Raw genomic sequence first — 21,273 nt, forward strand, 5'->3', positions numbered from 1 at the left:
CAATCAATGAGGGTTTCTGGACCATCTATACCACCAAGAGAAAACTAATTAACTAATGGTTAATTAATTTTTTGATAATTTAATAAAGTTTCTACAAATTGCTCATTATGAAAGTTCATTAACCATCTTGGATTAAAGTATGATAATCAGAGAATAAACATTTGCTGAGGACATTCTAAATATCAACCAACCAGTGGTTCACTCATATTTATAATAATGGTAGAATCCAAGGGAATCTCTTAAAGCTTCAGATTAAAAATGTATTAGAGTACCATAATTAATTGAGCACAAACTGAGGACAAATTTTACTGAAATTAAGAATTCTGCCTGTTTTATAGACAACAGAGTCTTCAACTCCGAACCTTAGGCAAGTATCAATAGTAACACGTTGCTATACAACTTTTCTAAGCAATTGGTTCAAAGGTGTGTTTTTTGTTGTTGTTGTTGTTATTTTTTCCAGGAACAGTCTAATAAGGGTCAGAACAGAATGAGAAAATAAATAGAAAATAGCATACAATTCATAATATGAAGGTCTAAGTTCTCACCATGGCTTTGCCACTATTGGCTATTAGCCTAGGTAATTCAGGTCAAATGCTTAAGCCTTTGTCTACATATATAAAATGGGAAAACAACAATACTTATCAGGTATGCTATGAGACCTCGAATGAGGTAAAAGGCATAAAGTATCTAGGACATGGGCAGCAACAATGTTTCCTGTACAACACTACTTTCTCAGGGCATATTTTATGCAAAAGGAGTTCTACGGTTAAATAATATGAGGGAAAATTAATTAAAAATATGAGACAGACTTCTTTAGTTCATGACTTTACCGTGCTGTGCATTTTAAATCTCTAGGATGGGCTTTAATTTGCAAAGTTTCCAAAATCTGTTTGACTTACAAATTCTTTTGTCAGTAGAACGTTTGCACAGGACCAACTCCTCAGAACATATTTTTAAAAAAACTAGTTTAGTGGAAAATGTCAAATAGACCTGATTTTGAATCCTTGCTCTGTTACTTATCAAATTAAAATTTCTTAGCATCTTTCCTCATCTGTAAAATGAGGATAATATATTCATATCATATAATTACTGTGGGGAAATTGAGATAAAGTACATTAAATACTTAACACTGCTTGGCGCGCAATGAAAGTTATTTTCCTTGTTGACTGGAAAATAGTAAATCCTCAAATTTCATTCTGAAAATTCCTAAATGAATATCATATGATGTGTTTTGAAGATAAGATTATATAAAATGATTAAATTAATATTATATTATATTGTATAAATCCTGATATTTCATGTTTAGAAGTAGAAAATAAACAAAAGAAAAAACATAGCTTTAACTATTTTATTTAGACTATTGGTGTATGTTAGAAATACCCATTTACTGGGTGCCAGTCCACACTTTTTATTGGCCAAAATATTTGAGAGTTTGTCTCTGTGTTGGTTTGTTTCACTGATTTACTACTTCCTTACCTCCAAAATGACAATAAATATTTACAGACTGTATTCTATGAGTAATCTATAAGACAATTTATTTTGGATATGAAATCCAAGAAGTAAGGAGATGAAAATAAGGTATCAGGTTCTAAGCTCCAATTTAAGGAATACTACATCTCTTTCTCTTTCATCTTTAAAGAGGCATCATATCATTACATGTCTTTATGAGGAAGTTTGTACTGCAGCATTTCTGAACTGGTGGGGGGATGAAGGGAAGGAAGGTTTAGAAGTTAGAAAGTCCTTATTCTTTAATCTGAAGGAATTTGAAGCTCAGCTATTAAAAATGAACTGCTAAAGATTTTATTAAAAGCAAACAATATAAACAAAAGTAGATTCCAAAAGGAAATAAAAAAAGGCTAAAACAAAGCAAACTTATAATCATGGAAACAATAACACTGCCATGCACAGAAGATCAGACCTCTTGTGACTAGACAGGTGAGTGTGTTGGGGGTAGGGCTGCTCACAGCGAGTATATAGGATTTTAATTGCAGAAATTGGTTCCTCAGTTTTAGGAATGTGTAAACAGTACAACAGAGGCTCATCAGTCTCTGGATTCTGAATATACAAACAGAAAAGTAATCTTCCTGGATCAAAATTGAAATATATTTGGAACCTTTTCCACACCTCCATATAAAACAAAACAAATTTTGAATACTTGGGAAAATTATGTGTTAGTAATAATACCACTAAGGGAGAGATGAAAGAATAGTAGAATGGAAAGAGAGTGATCACACACAGTTACCATTACCAATCCCTGTATTTACCTGGTAGTATGTAGGCATTCTGCACTTCGTCCTCGTTTTGCTCTGGGCAGCATAAGAAGCTCACTGCACAGACAGGATGGGTGGTGAGTGAAACAGATAAATTATGAGGCATTAAATGACACGGGATATGCCAATGGTATGCCAATGAAAACATGAAAAGGGAAGAAACCAGATTGTCTGCACTAGCATATTTGCTTAAGAGGTTAAACAAAAAAGAAACATGACAGTATTTTTAAAAATTTAAACAATAAAATACAAACATTATGGTCAAAGTCCTAACTGTTACTGATTTGCTATTATATTTTAAAGTGATTTTAAATAATATTAAAACAAAACAAAACTAAACCTAACCTTCTCCAAATAAGACATAGAAATCTATTTCCAATTCTAGACACGGGTATTTTAACAACTTTCGAAAGGCTTATAAATCTGGCCTTTCTGAAACTAATAGGAACCCTAAAATTTTTCATTTCTTTTAAGCAACTTAAAGCATGATAGCTTTCTCAGCTTTTATAGATATTGAAAATGCAATATCACATATTATGTTTCTCCTTAACCAAAAGAAAATATGCTTGATTAGGACTATTTTACTTTAAAATTGATACTTTTTGTACACTTAAATTAATTCCACTCTATTGAATGTCTTGGTCAAGAAATCCTTTTTGTCCTTCATCATCTAAATTCATGATGGCTGGAATGAATTCTGACAAAGTGGCCCTCGCTCAACTCAACTCAACTCAACTCAACTCAACTCAACTCAAACTGAGCAGTGTGGAATCCTATTCCTCAGAGAAGTTCCTGTCCCTGTACCCAATATAACACTACTTTCTGCAGAACATGGCACCACTTCACAGTAGGATAACAATTAGGGAGGTAAGAAGCTCTACTTGAGTTCTGTGTCCTTGACAACATGGCAAAAATCAACCATTTAGCACCACTATCATTTCCCTACTCTGCCTAAAACTTCTTCACTTCAAAAAGTCACAAGACAATATTCGACAAGATAGGTATTACAAAACCTTAAATCATATCCTGAACTTGCGGGCAGGCATATTATACAGGTACGTGGTTAGTTTGAGAAGAAAGTCTGTGGGCTTGTAGAACAATAGAGTCGCAATGTAGATTTTTAGTAATTGTGTCCAGGAAGCATTTGTTAATAAGAAAGAATCCATCTCAATACTTTCTAATTTATAGATATTTTGTGGAAATATATTTCATAATAAATAGGTGTATAAAAACATTATTGACGTTCTCAGAGAAACTCTGCAACATTATCTGTCTTTCACATTATCTCTTTCACATCCAAAATTTTTAATAACATAAAATACGTAATCTTGTAATTACATAAATAACATCCCAAAGACTGCAAACCTCAAAATATAAAATATTTGAAAATTGCTTACTGGCTCACTTCTATAATTTAGGGTAGTATCTAAGTCAACAATAAATCATGCATTGGAATGTGGCTAAACAGAAATTTTGATTTTTTTTTAAAAGCATCTATTATGACAATATAATGTTAGTCAAATAATTCCTAGAATTGCATTTCTATTAGAATATCTTACCAGTTGTTCTTTGGGAGAAGTTCAGTTTTGAGTGATAAAATAGTTTTTTTCTCTAATGTAATATGTCAAGATATCTATCATATATTAAAACAGAGCAAAGAAAAATTTTATAATGTCAAGATCATGATTTGAATAAATACCTGTCTTGTTCAGATAAATACTGACTATCCACCTCTCTGGATCTGTGATCAACTGGACTTCGGGAGGCATCATGGTGTCTGGTTGGAGAACGTGACCTTCTTGTTGGATGAATTTCATCTAAACTCCTAAAATGATTAAAAAATTCATATGCGTCAAATTGTATCATCTTCCCAAATTTCCCAGACTAATGGGAAAGAATTGACAGTACTGGCAAATAGCTGAATACCTTGAAAAGTGTTGGCATCATAACCAAATAACCATTTTATCAATGAGTTATAGGTATTTATTCTCTCTGAGTGCTCTGCCTCTGCTGCTTTTTTCCAACCTTCTTTTGTACCTCCATCAAACAAGGACCACAATTTTTACTTGCATATTTAATTAAAATTTCAGACGTGTATTTCTGGGTAAGATGAAATAGAACACTACACTATACTTATGTATTACATACTTTCCCAAGCATTTAAAGTACTTCGAAGAGACAATCTTAAATTTCCTAAAAATACATTCTGCTGCTTAATCTCATCTTCTTTGCCACTTGTCCCCACAGGTCTAACCCACCACCATACAATTTCCCCCAAAAGGAGAGAAAACTAGCAAACAGAACACAAGGCAGTTATTCAAAAACTGTGCTTGGGACATAAACTTCTTTCACTCTCTGGGAAATTTCTTGAGATTAATGAACAGAATATTGTACAGAACAGAATGTTGAGATTAAAGAACAGAATATAAGATAATGAATAAACAGGCATTTTTGCCTACAAATGATTCTAAAAAAAAATAACTTGATTGACCAAACCATCATTTCATTTCAGTTAGAAGCCCGTGGCAGTTTCCATTGCATTCTAACAACAACAACTAAAAGGTACTGTCAGGGACACTAAGCCCATTTTAAAGCCTACCTCTGTAATGGCACATTTGGTAAACGTGAACGCGGCCTTCCCTGATCATCGCCGCGATGAGGAGATACTGAACGTGAGCGGTGATGCGTTGTTCTTTGCTGTTCTGGCACAGTTAATGTTGTAGATTTACTTTCTCTAGCACTAGACCTATAACCTACTGGCAAGAGTACACACAAAAAGTAATCAATATTCTTCTATAATGTAAATGTTAATGTGGAGATATCAAATTATATCTAAAGCAGCCACTGACCTATTAAGATAAATGCCATGCAATCAATACTATTAGCTTTATCTTAAAAACTATTAAGTATATGTACACAGAGTGTAATATATACATGCAAAAGAACAGGTTACAGTTTAGCTCAAAGGAACCAAGAAGATACTGAATATTACTATAATAGTTGATGCCTCAGACATTATAATGAGTTGAGATACTATTTTAATTTAAAGAACAAATGAGTTAGTGATTTCTTAGCAATACAAACCAAGCACCTGACAGTGAACTAAAGTTAATGTACAAGTAAATGCTTAGAAATTTGGTGTCTCTTTAAATGGTATTTGGGTTTTTCTTCTAAAGGATAAATTATTTAGTTGAATTCAGATGGTTTTGCAAATAAGAAAATGAAAATATTCTAATTTTAATTAACAAAGAAGAGTAGCAGATCTTCACTATTACAAATACTAATCATGAATTTTGCAAACTTTAGACAATACTGCAAATTTCAAATGAACACAATGTATGGCAATAATGCAAAGAAAATTAACTTTCCTAAAAAAACAATTGTCAAATCTATCCCAGATATCTGAAACTATTCCACAAATGTGTTAGTAGTAACATAATTAAGTTAATATAGTTAACATAATTTCAATTAAAAATAAATTATAGAAGTAAATCTCCCCTGAAGCAAAAAGGTTTATATCAGCTCTGATTAAATTTTTTCACAGGGTCATTGTGTGCAATTATTGAAAGAAAAATAAAAAACCATGTGGCCAAAAGAAAAATACTTATATTTACACACATATAAATGTCCATGAATCAGGAAAATATTAAATTTAACTTGGCAGCTTACACTGTTGTTCATTTATTTACTTGCCAATTCTCACATCATTTTTAAAATATGCCACAAAACATCATCATATCGAAAACAGACTAAAAGTATCCAATAGTTCATTATTCGTGATTGTATGATCTTTTGACTAAGCTTAACATAGAAGAAAGGCATTTAAACATTTCATAAAGTATAATTTAACAATACTGAGACCAAACGGTGCTCCCAACTCAGTACTGACCTTCCACAGTTATTGTGTAATTGACCACTTGTCACTCTAAAATTATCAGTATAATGACCACTTGTCACTTAACCACTTGTCACTCTAAAATTATCAGTATAATGACCATGCGACATAACCATAAATAATATAATTTTGTATATTTTCATTTTATAACAAAAGTAACAGCAATTGGGCTAATATTTTGAGTTTCATGTAGAAGTTTCTTTGTTGTTCAGATGTCTAATTTGTAATATTAAGTCTAGAAAGAGACCAATTAAATTTGTGTAGTAAATTTATTTCACAGCTCATTATAAATATGGCTGTTTTTAAAGATATTTAATCTAAGTCTGAATTACTTAAACATTTTAAATTAACATTTGGTGTCATTTGATAACAATTGGCATCAATTACACAGTAACTGTGGAAGGTCAGTACTGAGTTGGGAGCACCGTATCAAGATTTCAATGACTATTCAAGGTACACAAATAAAACTTTCAAATTTGGTATAATTAATTATTATAAAATAACTTTTAGAGAATTTAGGCCTCTTGCTGTTAAAAAGGTATAATAATTTTTTTCTTGGGTTCTTTGTATTTATATAGAAATTAATGTCTTTTTTATCCTATCCTAATATTCATTCATAGTTCTTTGCTTTGTACAAAATAATTTATTTTCTTCAAATTATGTTTAATTTACTGTTGTTAACATATACCCTATATTCAGAAAAAAGGTAAGAGAGAACTGCTATTTTATGCTTATTTCAATGCTTCAATTGGCTCAAAGTTAGAAGTTAGAGGGTTTTCTTCCATTTTCTGAATTTGCAGTAGTGATGTGAAGAGCTGAGACTGTCAGATGCCTTTCCTCAGATGAGGGCCTTCTGTATGTGGTTATTTATATCCTCATTAAGCAGTTCAATTTATTTATTTTAAATAACAATGAGGTTATGGTAACTATAAAGTTTATAAAATGTAGTTCTGGAGGTCTCAATTGCTTTCAGAACCTTAGATTCCTTCCCTAATTGGAGAAAGGTAGGAAATACATCAAGCAAGAACATGGAATTTTATGGTGCTAAGAAAAACCAAGGCATTAGAAAGTTTATGGTATGGCTGTGGTAGAAAATTGAGGTTTTAAAACAAGTTTTTTAACTTCTTCAAAAAACATAAAACCAGAAACTTCACTGACTGCATTAAACATATGTAGAACTGGCATCTACGCCTAATAAATGTTACTTCATAGTGGATGCTAGGAAATGTAGAAGCAAATCTGTAATCAACCTCTAAAGGCATATAAGAACGTATCAGTGCACTTGTTAACTTATCCCCTCACTTTATTTTAGATTCTTGCCTTTATTTCACCAATGCTCATCTTTCCTCTTTATTTAAAATGTATTATATAATACTGAGCGGCTTGCTACATTATATTTGCCATACATATATATTTTTAGAAGCTGCCATATACCCATTTTAGATCAATGAAGAATATACCTGAAAAATTAAATAAATTGCATTATCACTTTTATTAATTTATGAAGAGACCTCTGAAACATAAAATATTAAGTATTGGTTATATAATTTATTTATTATACTCTATTAAAAGTTTGCCTCATTACATATTAAATGCTAAATGAAAATGAATATTTGAAATGATAATTTAGATACTGCTTCTACTTGATAAAAGAGGTTATATGTATTTGCAAACCCCATGCTATGGTATATATCAGTGGAATATAAATATATTTCAAATTCAGTGTTCTCTGGTAGTGTCCAAGCACTAATTCCATCTGTAGTGGGTCCTATAACTCCTATTTTGGCTGCTGTCCATGTGATCTCCCAGGGTAAAGAGAAGATACTCACCATTTTAGTATTTATTGAATTAGCCATTTATATTAATTCATCCCTCCACTACCCTGCCTCACCTTAAAAAATATGAAATTTTAGGTGAATAAAATATGAGAACCACTCACAGAAATAAATTCTATTTAGGTAAGTTGGGAACAATAACACTAAGGCTGATATACAGCCAAAATTCTTGTTAAAAAGTTTTGATGACTTTTCTATCAGGAATCATCTATTTGATTCCTATTTAAATATGCAAATGGTTTAATATACAAGCACTTTCCTCCTTCCAATTTTATTAAAAAACAATATTCTATTCAATTTTGTGTTAAAATTTCTTTGAAGAATGTGTCTAATTATTATAATCCTTTTAGAAATAAAAACAAAGAACAAAATATGAAATGTTATCCACTATTATCCATGATTATTTAAAACTCTCACTGATGATCTAATATCCAAGAGTAATATATAAGTATGTAGATGTGCGCACCTCCAAGTTTATTGTTTTTAGAAATATTTTCTACTTTAATACAGTGATTAAATACTATATTTTCTCTGAATTATGGAAGCAAATGAAACCTAATTTTAGAGAACTCTCTATAATTTTCTCCTTGTTTTAATGAAGTTGTATGTGTCTCTACAAATTATGAACTTAGTCACTAGTGTGGAATCTGTCTACTGACTTGGCCAAAGTCATTGCCCTCAAATTGAGTGCATCCCCTTTGAGAAATTATATAAATTAAGAGGACATATATGTCAACACTGTCCTAAAGAAATGCCTTTAATAATTCATATCGATGTGTCTCATTATTTTTTCTTTAATTACTTCTTATTCGATATTTCTTTACTTTTTACTAGTAAATCAAGGAAATAGTACAAGATTAGTGACCAAAAAATAAGCTTTTACTATCTGGTTTTACTCATTTTCTGACAAAAGAGTCAGATGAGAAACAGATTTGAACTCCACAATGTCACAAAAATTTTACTAACTTATACAATGCGAAAAAGATGTTGACTTAAAACGAATACTGAATCTTTCTAAAGCATTTCCTTTTTTTGAAACATACAATACACATTCTAGTTATAATCAGCAGTAAACGCATCACAAAAGCACTGAAATTTAAGCCATGCCACATGCAATTTTAAACCCTGCCATGCACCTTTCTCAGTATATTCCATGGAAGGCTACATTATTTTCAGAAACAGAGGAAGGAAAATCATAGACGTACAATATAAAACATAGAATTTTTATTTAAGAAAATTCAAAATCTCTTTTCAAAATGAAATTCATATTTTCACTTATGCTCATAGCATTGTGAAATAATGATTTTAACCTAGCTAGCCATGATTCTAAAGAAGTATCTGAGTAATTAAATAAGTAGGGATGTTAATGAATAGTCGCTAGTCAATTTTAAACTTTCTTAGTAATTTGGAAGACAAGTCTCCATGGAATAATAAAATACTTTCACTATGCTATACCTCCAATTCAGTATCCCAGAGAAGTCTAGAAACTGACAGTAAAAATAAGCATAGAAACATAGTGAAGCAGGGCCATGCTCTTCACCCACGCACCTGGAGGAACTACTCCAATACCATCATCAACCTCATAATCTGAGATGTCACTGTCACTGATTCGCTGAGATCCTGCACAACAGTAAGGCAAAACAGATAGCTTTGTGTCTCTCTGGTTTATGAAATGTAAAGGACATGGTCACAGTTTTTAAAAAATCAAGCTGATTACATTACTTCTAAATACTTTTGAACAAGAATCATACAAAGTAAATAATGATCAGATTTTTTAAAGTAATGTTTGTTCTCCAAAGATAACATTTTCTCAGTATTTCCTACTTAAAATAAAGAAAGACATATCGAAGGAAGGAGACTTCATAGAATAAGATTTTGACTTTTTAAATTATTCTTTAGTTCAAGCATTATACTAAATGCTTATAGCAAAGTGTATACACTGTTTTCTACCCAGTTAAGTGCCCTTCTCTGCAGTTCAGCAAGGATCGGGGCTGAGTGGAAAGGTTCAAAGAGACTTTCTTGGCTAGAGCTCTACTGAGCTCATATTATTGTAAGGACACCAAGGCCCTTTATAAAACATTTATGTTCAGCCTTCAAAATTAGCCATTATACTGCATTAAACATTAATTATGAGGAAATGCTTGATCAGAGAGCACTACCATAAAATATTTAATTATATAAAGAAAACAATTTGGTTCTAGATTACCAAAGGGAAGCTTCTAAGCTTCACTTATTCAATTAGAGATTTAGTCATAAATCAAAATTTAATGAATATGTACAGAAAATACTGTTTGTCTCAATCACCGGACAAATAACAACAAACATATTTCACAACACTTTTTAAAAAAAAATTATGACTACTAATACTAAAAATACACAGGAACTATAAAGTTATTAAGATGTTGCTACATGTAAGTAGCAAACCACCAATAATGACAGAAATTACTCTACCAGTTCACCAATCGACAACTGATTCAGTACTGAGCAAAGAATTACATTTCAGCATTTCTAAACTTTCATGCTCCGGAATTACTGTACTCCTCTATATATACTACTTTCATTGGGAGATGTGGAAAATAGATTTGCCAGGTATCTTTACATAATTGGATAATTTTCTAATATTTTGATCTCCAATAAACATTTAAAAAATATTTTAAATGTTAGTCTCTCCCTAGATCACTACAACATAATTCTGGTAACTAAAAGGACCTTTAACCTACTTTGTAGTTTTTTGCTAGAGCTTTCTCCATGAATGTGTCGCCTTGGCATGAAAGGTGATGGCTGAGGCAGAGGTAGTGAAGATTCATCATGTGTCTGAAGTTTATACCAATGTGGTTCATCATCTAAAAGCGCTGTCTCCAATTCTATTAGGATCTGAAAGGGCAGTTCTCAAATTAAATCAAGCATATTTACCAAAACATAATGTAAAAATAAGTCATAATTAATCCATATCCCAAAAATTTCAATAAGCATTTGACCCAAATCTTTACAATATACATCACCTCTCCAAGAAATTCACTCTCTTCTTCTTGTACTCTTGGTTGATCCCACACAGTTATTTCTAACATTCGTTCTCTAAAATCTCTACGATGTACATGTGAATAGACAAAAGTCTGATTCCATTTTGGTTCTAGTACTTTCTTTACTGTTTTGGTCCTCCTTTTACTTTTATCACTGAAAAATAAATATGCTTTGTAAATGAAAAAGCAAAAACAAGTATATGCTGCCCTCTACTGTAGTTACACGTAATACTGCTATTGGAAGTTTTACTATTTTAAATTCATATCTTTTAATATAAAAGTCTAAAAGACTGTAGAGTTTAATACTATTCTAATTTTAACTACAATGTAAGCATTAGTTAATTATAGGTGCACATATACAAAGGTATATTCTAAATAATGTATAGCTATCAAAGACTAATAGGTATATAATTAAGGTAATAAAGATTTTAGCACTTGGCCAGATTATTTTAAAAAAATACAAGGTTTGAGAGTTTTTTTCCCAGAAATATAATGTAGTTTATTCTCCCACAGAGAATTCTCTAGTATATTTTAAAACTATATCACAGGTTTATACATATGTCCACACTCATCAAAATGTTTACATTAAACATGTATAAATTTTGGTATATCAATTTAGCCTCAATAAAGTTTTACAAAATAAGTAAAACTATATCCCAGGGGAGGAAATTCCACTTTTTATATTAGTAATGATTTTTGCGTATTTTTTCTAAAATTATCCACTACCTTCGATCTGGAAGAAAATACATTTTTACATAGGGGTTCCTGGGACGCCCATCCACTCTAGAAGGCAGATCTGTTGCTTGCAGAACATTTACAATCAGCTGGTGTCCCACTTTATCGTACCATAGTTTCACCTAAGAGCAATGAAGAAAGGAATTATTTGTAAAAATAACGAGGTGTAATTTTACCCCAAAAACACTCAAATTATTTTTGAAGAAAGAAAAAAATTTCAATACAACCGAATTATAGATAATATTATTTCTGAAAAGAATACCAATTTGAAAGTATAACCATTTAGAACTGGACTTTTCATGCATTTTAAACATGACTTATAACTGATAGGCCTGCAATATTTTATCCTCTTATATCACGTTATAAAAATAAACTAATGATAAAAATTTTATAAAAAAAGAAGAGAAGTGGGGGGGATATTATCATTTTTAAATGATAAATGCAGTATTTGGAGATTATAAGTGTTTAATGATTACAGTGTGGCTAAATGTGTTTTGCAGCATCATATGTAGGTGAAATAAATGAGATTTGATGTCAGGAACAGTATATACAAGTGATTTGGAAGAGATCAGAAAACACACTTACTGTGGACCTATTTTACACCAGGTACTGCTATTTCCTGTTTTTTCACATTTAATTTTTATAATTAACCTACTATGGGTTAATTTTCATGAGAAAAGGGGAAAAGAACAAAGGAAGGTGCAATACACAAATGATGCCTTCAAACTAAGTGAAGGCTAAATAAAATAATATTTTCTACAAAGATTTCATGACAGTTTGAGTAAAAAAAGAAAAAAAAGAGAAAATGACACACTGAAAAACTATTGTTAGACTCCCAAGAAGTAGAACTTTAGGAGTCAATACAGTTTTTGTGTCGGCAGAGAATAACGTTAACTTTAATATTTTTAAAATTTAGAAGTCGGTTTTGGTTTCATGGTTAAATAAGAACTATGAGCATAAGATGCTTAATGGACATACATCAGAACATTTAAGAGTCATTATGAGCGCATAAGCTAATTTACCATGGGAGGGGTCTTTCACAGGAAGGAACAAATTAAGGATTCAAACCTAGATCTGTAGGAATCCATTTCTCGGTTCTCAATTAATCCAACAGATGTGTTTTCATAAAACCAAAATGGCTTTTTATCCTTCTTAAAATACACACAATGGAAAAAAAAGATGGCAGGGCAGATAAACACAAAAGACTCTACAAAGATATTCAATCTACTAAAAACAGATGTTAAAACCAAGAAAGGTTTTAAAAATAACAGCAAGTTTAGGGTTATCATCTTTGTTTAATTAAAACCAAGGAAAGAGCAGCAAAAAGAGACCATAGAAATCTACTTATTAACAAAGCAAAAGATCAACTAGTATTTATAGAATAATTGGAAGCAAGATTATCTCTTAGTTAGTTATACAAATGTCCAGTATTCTACCATCATCTACATAGATGTGGCTTTTCATAATAGTTAGCCATAGTTCCTTTCCTCTAGTATTCCCAGATCATAGGTAAGGCAACAGTGAAGAAAACTAGCTTTTTCAGAGTGATATCAGCATGAAGAGTTTCACCAAAAGTCTTAAGAAGTTAAGAGGATTAACTTTTAATTTAATAATAAATTTTATTAAATATTAAATATTTAATGATTAAATATTAATGCTAAATATTAAATTTAAATAGTCTAAATTTAAATATTTCAAGTTCCAGGCTCATAAAGTTGTTGAGTAAATAGAATATGACTTTCTAAGTTTATTATGTCTAACCAACAACTTACCTCAGAAACTTTTATATAACACACAGAATATAATAAATATCTTATTTACTTGTGTTATCATTTATCATTTAACGTTCAGAACAACTGGTACATTGTAGACGCTCAATAAATATTTCTAAATAAATACATGAACAAAGGAATAATCTAGTAAAGACACGAAAAATTGATAAAGTAGATTAGGTGTTAAATGACTATAAATAATCATAAGCCTCAAAAAAAGCCACACTTTTTAAAGATAGGCTCAGAACAGTGAGTAAATACTAATGGTCTTTAACATGTACAAAAAATACATACAGAAAGTTGTCCTGGTAAGACTTGTGGGGCATCTTTTAGAGCTCCAGGACTTGTTGGAGAAATAACAGAAATGGAAGGCCTTTCCATCTTTTGAGATTCAAAGGAACTTGAACCTAAAAGAAGAAAAACAAATTCAGGTAATTTTTCTAACATTTGTAACATATGTGTGGGAAATATATATATATTTTTTATAAAATGTTAAATTCATCTGTTATTTGTATAAAACCATAATTAAATATCATCAATAACAGCAGAACCTACTTTTAACTGGAGAGCAATAGAAACTTATGTTTTCTTCTTTGATTAATCGCCTACTTGAAAGGTATTTAAAATGTATCGTATTTTTTTGCTTCAATTTGTAAGTATTGATTTTCTACATTTCTGGAGTTTAGGCCCTTGCATAACCTCACATATAGGTGAGAGGCTCCACAATTTTAGTGATAAGATGGTACCAGTTATATTAATTATGTTGGCTAAAGGATCATCTCTTATGAACTATCTTTATTGAAATTAAAATGAATGCATATATAACATAACTTACGAGTATATCTAAACTTGGAATTCATCACTATTTTAAAATAAGATTTACCATATATCTAAGTTTAGATCTTACAAATGAATCTCTTGAATGTCTGAGAAAGCTGTCTCTAGTGATTCACCACAAGTGACTTGCTTCTCCTTTATGTGGAAGAGACTGGCTCTCCACTCAGACACTCAGTGAGGCTCTTCTCCCGCCTTTTTCAAATGAAAATTCTCTCTTTCCAGATCACAGTTAAAGTATAACCTGACACAATCAGTAGTATAGAATGTCTGCATAATGCTATTACCCCAGCAAGTAGAACCTTGAACCCACAGCCACTCAAAACAGCTTTATTGTCAAAACTATTTATGGAGGATATGTTATCCACACATTTTTTTCTATACATGTAAATTAAGTTTAAATTAAGCCATATAGCATCATTCTGTGCCCTCCAAAGACTTTTATCTATAAGAAACAGTGCTATACAATTCTTTGTTCCTATGCCTCTTCTATCAAGTATCCTTAGGATCAATTTTTTCTTTGATCTTAGTACAAGTAGGCTGTTGAGTCTCAGTACTCTGTTATTTCTAATAATCAGTTTGTTTTTAATATTATAGCAGTTTATTCTTAAATAGTATCGACACTATAAATTATGCAATTGGTTCCATTTCCCTCTGTCTATTGGTTTTCAGAAAGCTCAGAACCAAACCTGGGCTCCTCTGTAGCAGGTATGTACAACATGATGGTATGCATTTGATATAATAACCTAATCTCTGGTTCCTTGTTTACCCAGCCCATATATTTTCTACCTCTTTATAACCACTATCACTTGTTTACCTCTTAAATCATGTGTTTTATATTTCTGTAAGCTGGGTTATATAATAATATTTGGTTCTCAAACCCAAGTATTACTAATTTAATGCAAAGTATTAAATTTGGTGCTCAAACCCAAGTATTACTAATTTAATGGCAAAGTAAATATCACTGACACATTCTCATTGAAAACTTCATTACGTGTCCATACTTTATTGCACACACTGTCATCTTCTCTCATCTGGAGTTCTTTAATGTCCATGTACATGATTCAACACTCTAGCCTCACTGTTCTTGACCTGACTTATACCTACTAGACTTTATCTCTACTCCACTCACTCACTTCCATGATCATATCAGATATTGCTGGACTGTATTCAAATTATTTGTTAGTGTGACTGCTTCCTTCATTAGACTGTTCATGAGAATGAGCTAATTGTCAATCAAACCAAATAATCCAGTACCACAATAAATTTTAATGTACAGCAAATAGAACTATTACTAGTAGAATAATTGAGCTCTGGGAGAGCCCTAACTGTTATGATGCAGAAGGGTATTGACAGGAAAGATTTTTGTATAGCCACATACACACACACACACACACACACACACACACACACACAAAAGTGGAAAAGGAAAAATCTTAAAGTAGAATTTCTTGATGAGTTTCCAATGACTGTCATGGTTGCCAATTTCTACTATCACTGGAGATAACTTTAGTATAGTAACACCAATTGATTTATATCAAATAAGTAAAGAAAATGGAAAATATTTATTCTTCAGTTTCATTCCATATATATCATACCAATGAGAAAATCTTATATACTCACTGGACTCCAGAGGAGGATGGGAGCTCTCAGGAATCCGTGGAATGTCACTAAAAGAAACAGGGTATGGTGAAAATTCATTAGCTAAACTACCCCGCCTGAGGCCACCACAGCCACATTGTACTTTGATGGTGTGAAAAATCCGTTTGGGTCTTTACAGGTGTGGAAATGGACAGGAGTTACTATTCAGGCAATTACTAATGTGCATGAATGTCAAACACCACACAAAAATAAAAATTGCAGTAAAAATAAGTTTTCATATATTTAATAGCAAAACACTTTAATATGACAACAATCAGACTAATATTGTGGCTAAAATTACCACAATATTTTTACTACCAAAACAGCAGGTTTTGGAAATAAAAAATGTTAAAGGTAATATTTTACTTCAATTCTAGAAAATCAAAATGACACATATTTTACAAATTGGTAATATGCTTTACAAACACATCTGAAAGAGTTTACTGAATGAAAGGGATGGAAACTCTCTTGAGAATAAAATAATATGGTGAACATCATGGGCAAAGTTAATAAAATAAAAGAGATGAATTGCTTTTAAAAATTAAAATGGCACAAGCCTGCAACGAAAAGCCAAACTACTTTATATATGTGAATATATAATTTATATACACATATATAACCCTATATAGAGATTCATATCTCTATACTGAAGTTAGCTAAATATATGGTCATTTACTGTATGATTAGAAAGTGACTTGTGAGAACACCCGTTCCTGTCACACTCACAAATTACTCTGAATGAATATTTAATATAACCTCAGCTTAATCCATTATCCACTGTGACCTTAGGAACCCTGAACCCGCTTGGTTTAAGAATTGTGCTATACAGAACTGCTTTACCTCTGGTTTTCCAAAGATATTTAGTATTAACTTAAGGAGATTAACAATATTCTAAGTATTAACATGACATTAGAGCAGACTGGAGTAACCTAGTACCAACTGAATTGTTAGAATATTATTTAAGAATTTCTAACCACTTACCTTGTTATTTAACCTCAATTTGATTTTTTTGCACTTTTGGGGGCAACGGAAACAACTTTTCTGTTTGATTATTTTCCTGTCTCTCATTTTCACAATTTTTGTGCAAAGTAATTCTCATAACCACCTACAATTTACACTTCTTACAAATGACAATCCACCCTGCATTATTTATTTTATAAATACATGTTATTACATATTTTTGTATAATAATGTGTATAAATATTTTGTCTAATAATTAAGAGAATAATTTGCAATACCTAAAATACAAGACCACCTATTTATCTTCTGCTACCTTCTTCTAAATTTAGAGGCAAGTAAAAGTAAATCTTTAAAAATCCAGAAACAATTTTTTAAGTAGTACAACTTCTTTGAAAATCAACCTCAAAGTCAATTATAACAGTTTGAGTTTGGATTTCCAAAACAAGGTACAAGCTTTGGATTTTAGTGTTTGTGAAAAAATTGTGAAAAAGTTGTAAAAAAATTTTTAACTGATGTATGGAATTTGTTAATTCCTTCAGTAATATTTTCAAGCATAAATTTTCACCTATGTTTACACAAGCCTTCTTAATTAGTTCCACACACAAGTGGGGTAGCAGAATAGTTCTTATAACAATTATCAGCATAAAAATCAAGAATATTGCACGCTAGCAAAAAATGGTCATACCTCTAGATGACTGATGTCTCTTAGACCACAGTTGTGCTTTTTTTTTCTTTACCATTTTACATCTGCTTTTTAAAAATATTTTTTCAATTACACTTGACATACAATATTATATATTAGTTTCAGGCGTACAACATAGTGATTAGACTTTTATATACTTTATGAAGTGATTATCCTGGTAGGTCTAGTACCCATTAGATACACATACAGTTATTAAAATATAATTGACTATATTCCCTATGCTGCACTTTGCATACATCTCAATGACTATTTTCATAACTGGCAATTTGTATTTCTTAATCCCTTTCACCTTTTTTACCCATCCCCCCAATCTCCTTCCCATTTGGTGACCATCAATTTGTTCTCTGTATCTATCAGTTTATTTATTTTGTTTTTTAGATTCCACATATAAGTGAAATCATACAGTATTTGCCATTCTCTGACTTATTTCACTCAGCATAATATCCTCTAGGTTCATTCATGTTGTCACGAATGGTAAGATTTCATTATTTTTTATGGCTGAGTAATATTCCATTGTGTATCTATACTACTACTTCTTTATCTATTTATCTATTGATAGACACCTAGGTTGCTTCAATATTTTGGCTATTGCAAATAATGCTGCAATAAACATAGGGGTACATATATGTTTTCAAATTAGTGTTTTGGATTTCTTCAGAAGTGAAAATGCTGGTCATACGGTAGTTCTACTTTTAATTTTTTGAGGGATCTCCATACTGTTTTCCATAGTGGCTAGACCATGTTGATCAATGTGCATGTAAGTTATATTTGGAACGATTCTTGGAATTCCTATGTCATGGAACTATGAATAAATATTTGCTTTCTGCTTTTTACAAGACTACAGTTAACACAGTTATTAAATATAGCTAGAATTATTCTTCCAGGATTCTAATAATTCCTCCATTAGCTAGAAAATTGATGCCGGATTTCGTTTTCATTTAAATATAATCTTTGCATTCCATATTCTTTTAAATTCCATAATACATGAGGGTTCAGGGTTTGGCTATGCAGATTATTACATTTTAAATTATTTCTATAGAAAAGTAAAAGTAATAAAAAATGTTATTCCAGTCCACTTTAACTGTCTGTTAGTTTTTTAATGTCATCATGACATTATTTTAGCTGATTACTTTTAAAGCACTACATATCTGAAAGTATTTGGCAATGTGCACAATGCTTGATTTTAAATTTTATTTTTAATACTTTTGATTCACTTTCCAATTACTTACCTCTTTTCCAGCCTCATATATACCTCAGCACTAAAACACATGTTATATAAAACTAGCATAAATTATATAGTGTTGCTATTTTTAAAAAATGTGCATGGGACTTTACAATACTTTTGCAAGTGTCTTCAATGTTTGTTCTTAATCACCACTTAAAACTGGTTATAAATTTGCCTTTATTTTAGTTTTGTATATATTAATATTGTTTGGAATATATGATCATACATTTTCAGTCTTTTGAGAATTAGAATAATTATATTTCCTTGTATGTTTTGCATTGACATATATTCATGAGGACAACAAAAATTTAAGGTTAATAATTTTTCAAGATAAAAAAATCTTTAATTAACGGTTCAGTGTTTTAGAGAATAGGGGGAAAAAGGAAATTATTTCCAAAGGATATGTTCAAACATTAAGCCAATTATAGCAGACAGTTCGAAATGCCTTGTAAAAAATTACAGACTCGCAAAATGAATATTATAGACTTTGCGGGTTTGTCAAAAAAAGCTAACAATATGGGGAACTCTACGCACAGATACAGAAAACATCCCATTGGCTGTAGATAATTAAATTATGAAGAAAATGGAAGTTTTAAAAATATATCAATTATTTTAACCAATTATAATGTTAAAATATTGCACACTTGCTTGATTTTTTAAATAAAAGTTTGAACCACCGACAGCTAAAAATATAAAAAAAAATTCTATTCTTAGTAGAAAAATAAAAAGTTCATGTAGACATGTGAAATCATTAGTATGTTGAATATCACAAGAAGATGAGTGTGTTAGTGACTCCTTTTAAGGAAATACTACTCATTAAATTAGAATTACTAAAAATAAATAGTTCTACCATTAAAAGAAAATATTTTTACTTTATATTTTATTTATGAAAATGCATATCAATAGTTTTTGATACTACAAGTTAAATTGTGGAGCTTCTAAAATGTAATGAAGAAAATTCAGTATTCAGGTTTAAAAAATTAAGAAAATTTGAAAATCTAAAATGTATGCCCATAATTGAAGAAAAAAACTATTCATGTTAACATGTACTGTATGAATGTATAAACTTCTTTTTAAAACCCTGCTAATACATGTAATTTACTAAACTTAAGAAGTAAGTTTTTTTAGCCTTACCCAATAGGCCTTGAAACAATAATTTCAACTTGAGGTTCTGATTTTGATTCTAAAATAATGTTGTAAACTTCTTCATTTGTAGCTCCCGGCAGGGGTTTACCATTCCATTCTAGAACTTCATCCCCTTGAATTTAAAAAAAAGGGTATTTTTTTACCTTATATATTCTGTTTATTTTTATTATCTTTTCTCTTGTTTACAAAGAAATGCAAAACATATACAAATAGTTTAATTGTCTAAGCTCCGCTCGCATAAGAAAATTGATTGCCATATAATGTCAGCTAAATGATTCTTCTAAACACTTTTTTCTTCTTCTTCTTTTTTTTTTTTTTTCCTTTTTCTTTCCCCAATGAGTACTACTGGTCACTGGAAACAGTACAATACAAAACTACCTTTATCTTTTGAAATATACCAGAAATAACATAAAAATAATCTCATGCTATGGGATGGAATTAGCACAGCTTATTTGGAAACATTAAAAAATAATAATTAGCAGCATGCCCTCCATATAATAAATGTAGGCGCCTCTAAATGTGAAAGATTCTTATTAAACTCTGCATAAATCCTGCTTTATTTTGGTAGAAATTGCAACTGACATTTTTTAGCATGAATTTTCCAATTATAAGTCATGATTCATTGTCTTCATCAGATGCACAACAGAATAAAAATGCATGAAAGGACTTGAAGTCATACCCATAGGGTAACGCAGGTAGCTATGGCAAAGTTACAAAGCAAGCAGATGTAAAACTGTTGCATGACAGTTAACCCACTTCCAGATGTTCATAACATACACATTCTATACATAATATATATTGTGAGCCTTAAAATAAAATTAGAAAATATTTTTAATAAAAAATTAATAGTACTTATTAGTTTATTAAATATTCTGATTAATCAAGGAGAGTATATAATAGAATGTTACAATACATGAGTTAACAGCTTAATGTTATTTTAACTAGAGTTTTCACCATAGATCATTTGGGAAATATTATTTATTTTCATAAAAATATTTAGTGTAGTTTTAGATCCCAAATGGTTCTCTGTCCAGTACCTTTCAATACACAATGGCAGGCTCAGCTGAAATATCCCAGCCTCGATGATATTTTGAAGTATCTTAATTTTTTGTTTCTGCTTATTTTCTTGTTCTCAGTGTCTATAACATTTTAGTAGCTAAGCAAATATTTGATGAACTAATGAATCAATATCATCGCTATACGTTTTACAACTAACCATAAACATAAAATATTTTAG

At 30.7% G+C, this 21,273-nt stretch overlaps 1 protein-coding gene across 22 annotated transcripts in view; it reads right to left on the reverse strand.

The window, feature by feature from the left end:
* RIMS1 (regulating synaptic membrane exocytosis 1) overlaps nt 1–21,273 on the reverse strand; it is a 412,504-nt gene that overhangs the window by 121,434 nt on the left and 269,797 nt on the right. For 14 of the 22 annotated variants that reach the window (XM_039853369.1, XM_039853356.1, XM_039853353.1 and 11 more), the window contains 10 exons: nt 20,025–20,148; nt 15,985–16,031; nt 13,822–13,934; nt 11,747–11,877; nt 11,003–11,174; nt 10,721–10,874; nt 9,549–9,620; nt 4,870–5,026; nt 3,970–4,095; nt 2,265–2,327 (listed from right to left, as the gene is read on the reverse strand). In XM_039853369.1, the coding sequence (XP_039709303.1) occupies nt 2,265–2,327; nt 3,970–4,095; nt 4,870–5,026; nt 9,549–9,620; nt 10,721–10,874; nt 11,003–11,174; nt 11,747–11,877; nt 13,822–13,934; nt 15,985–16,031; nt 20,025–20,148 (1,159 nt within the window). The remainder of the gene's footprint in view (nt 1–2,264; nt 2,328–3,969; nt 4,096–4,869; nt 5,027–9,548; nt 9,621–10,720; nt 10,875–11,002; nt 11,175–11,746; nt 11,878–13,821; nt 13,935–15,984; nt 16,032–20,024; nt 20,149–21,273) is intronic. The other 8 variants (XM_039853370.1, XM_039853357.1, XM_039853355.1 and 5 more) reach the window with 1 other exon arrangement.

Source organism: Pteropus medius, unplaced genomic scaffold, assembly GCF_902729225.1.
Source record: "Pteropus medius unplaced genomic scaffold, Ma_sr-lr_union100, whole genome shotgun sequence".
Classification (NCBI taxonomy): Eukaryota; Metazoa; Chordata; class Mammalia; order Chiroptera; family Pteropodidae; genus Pteropus; species Pteropus medius.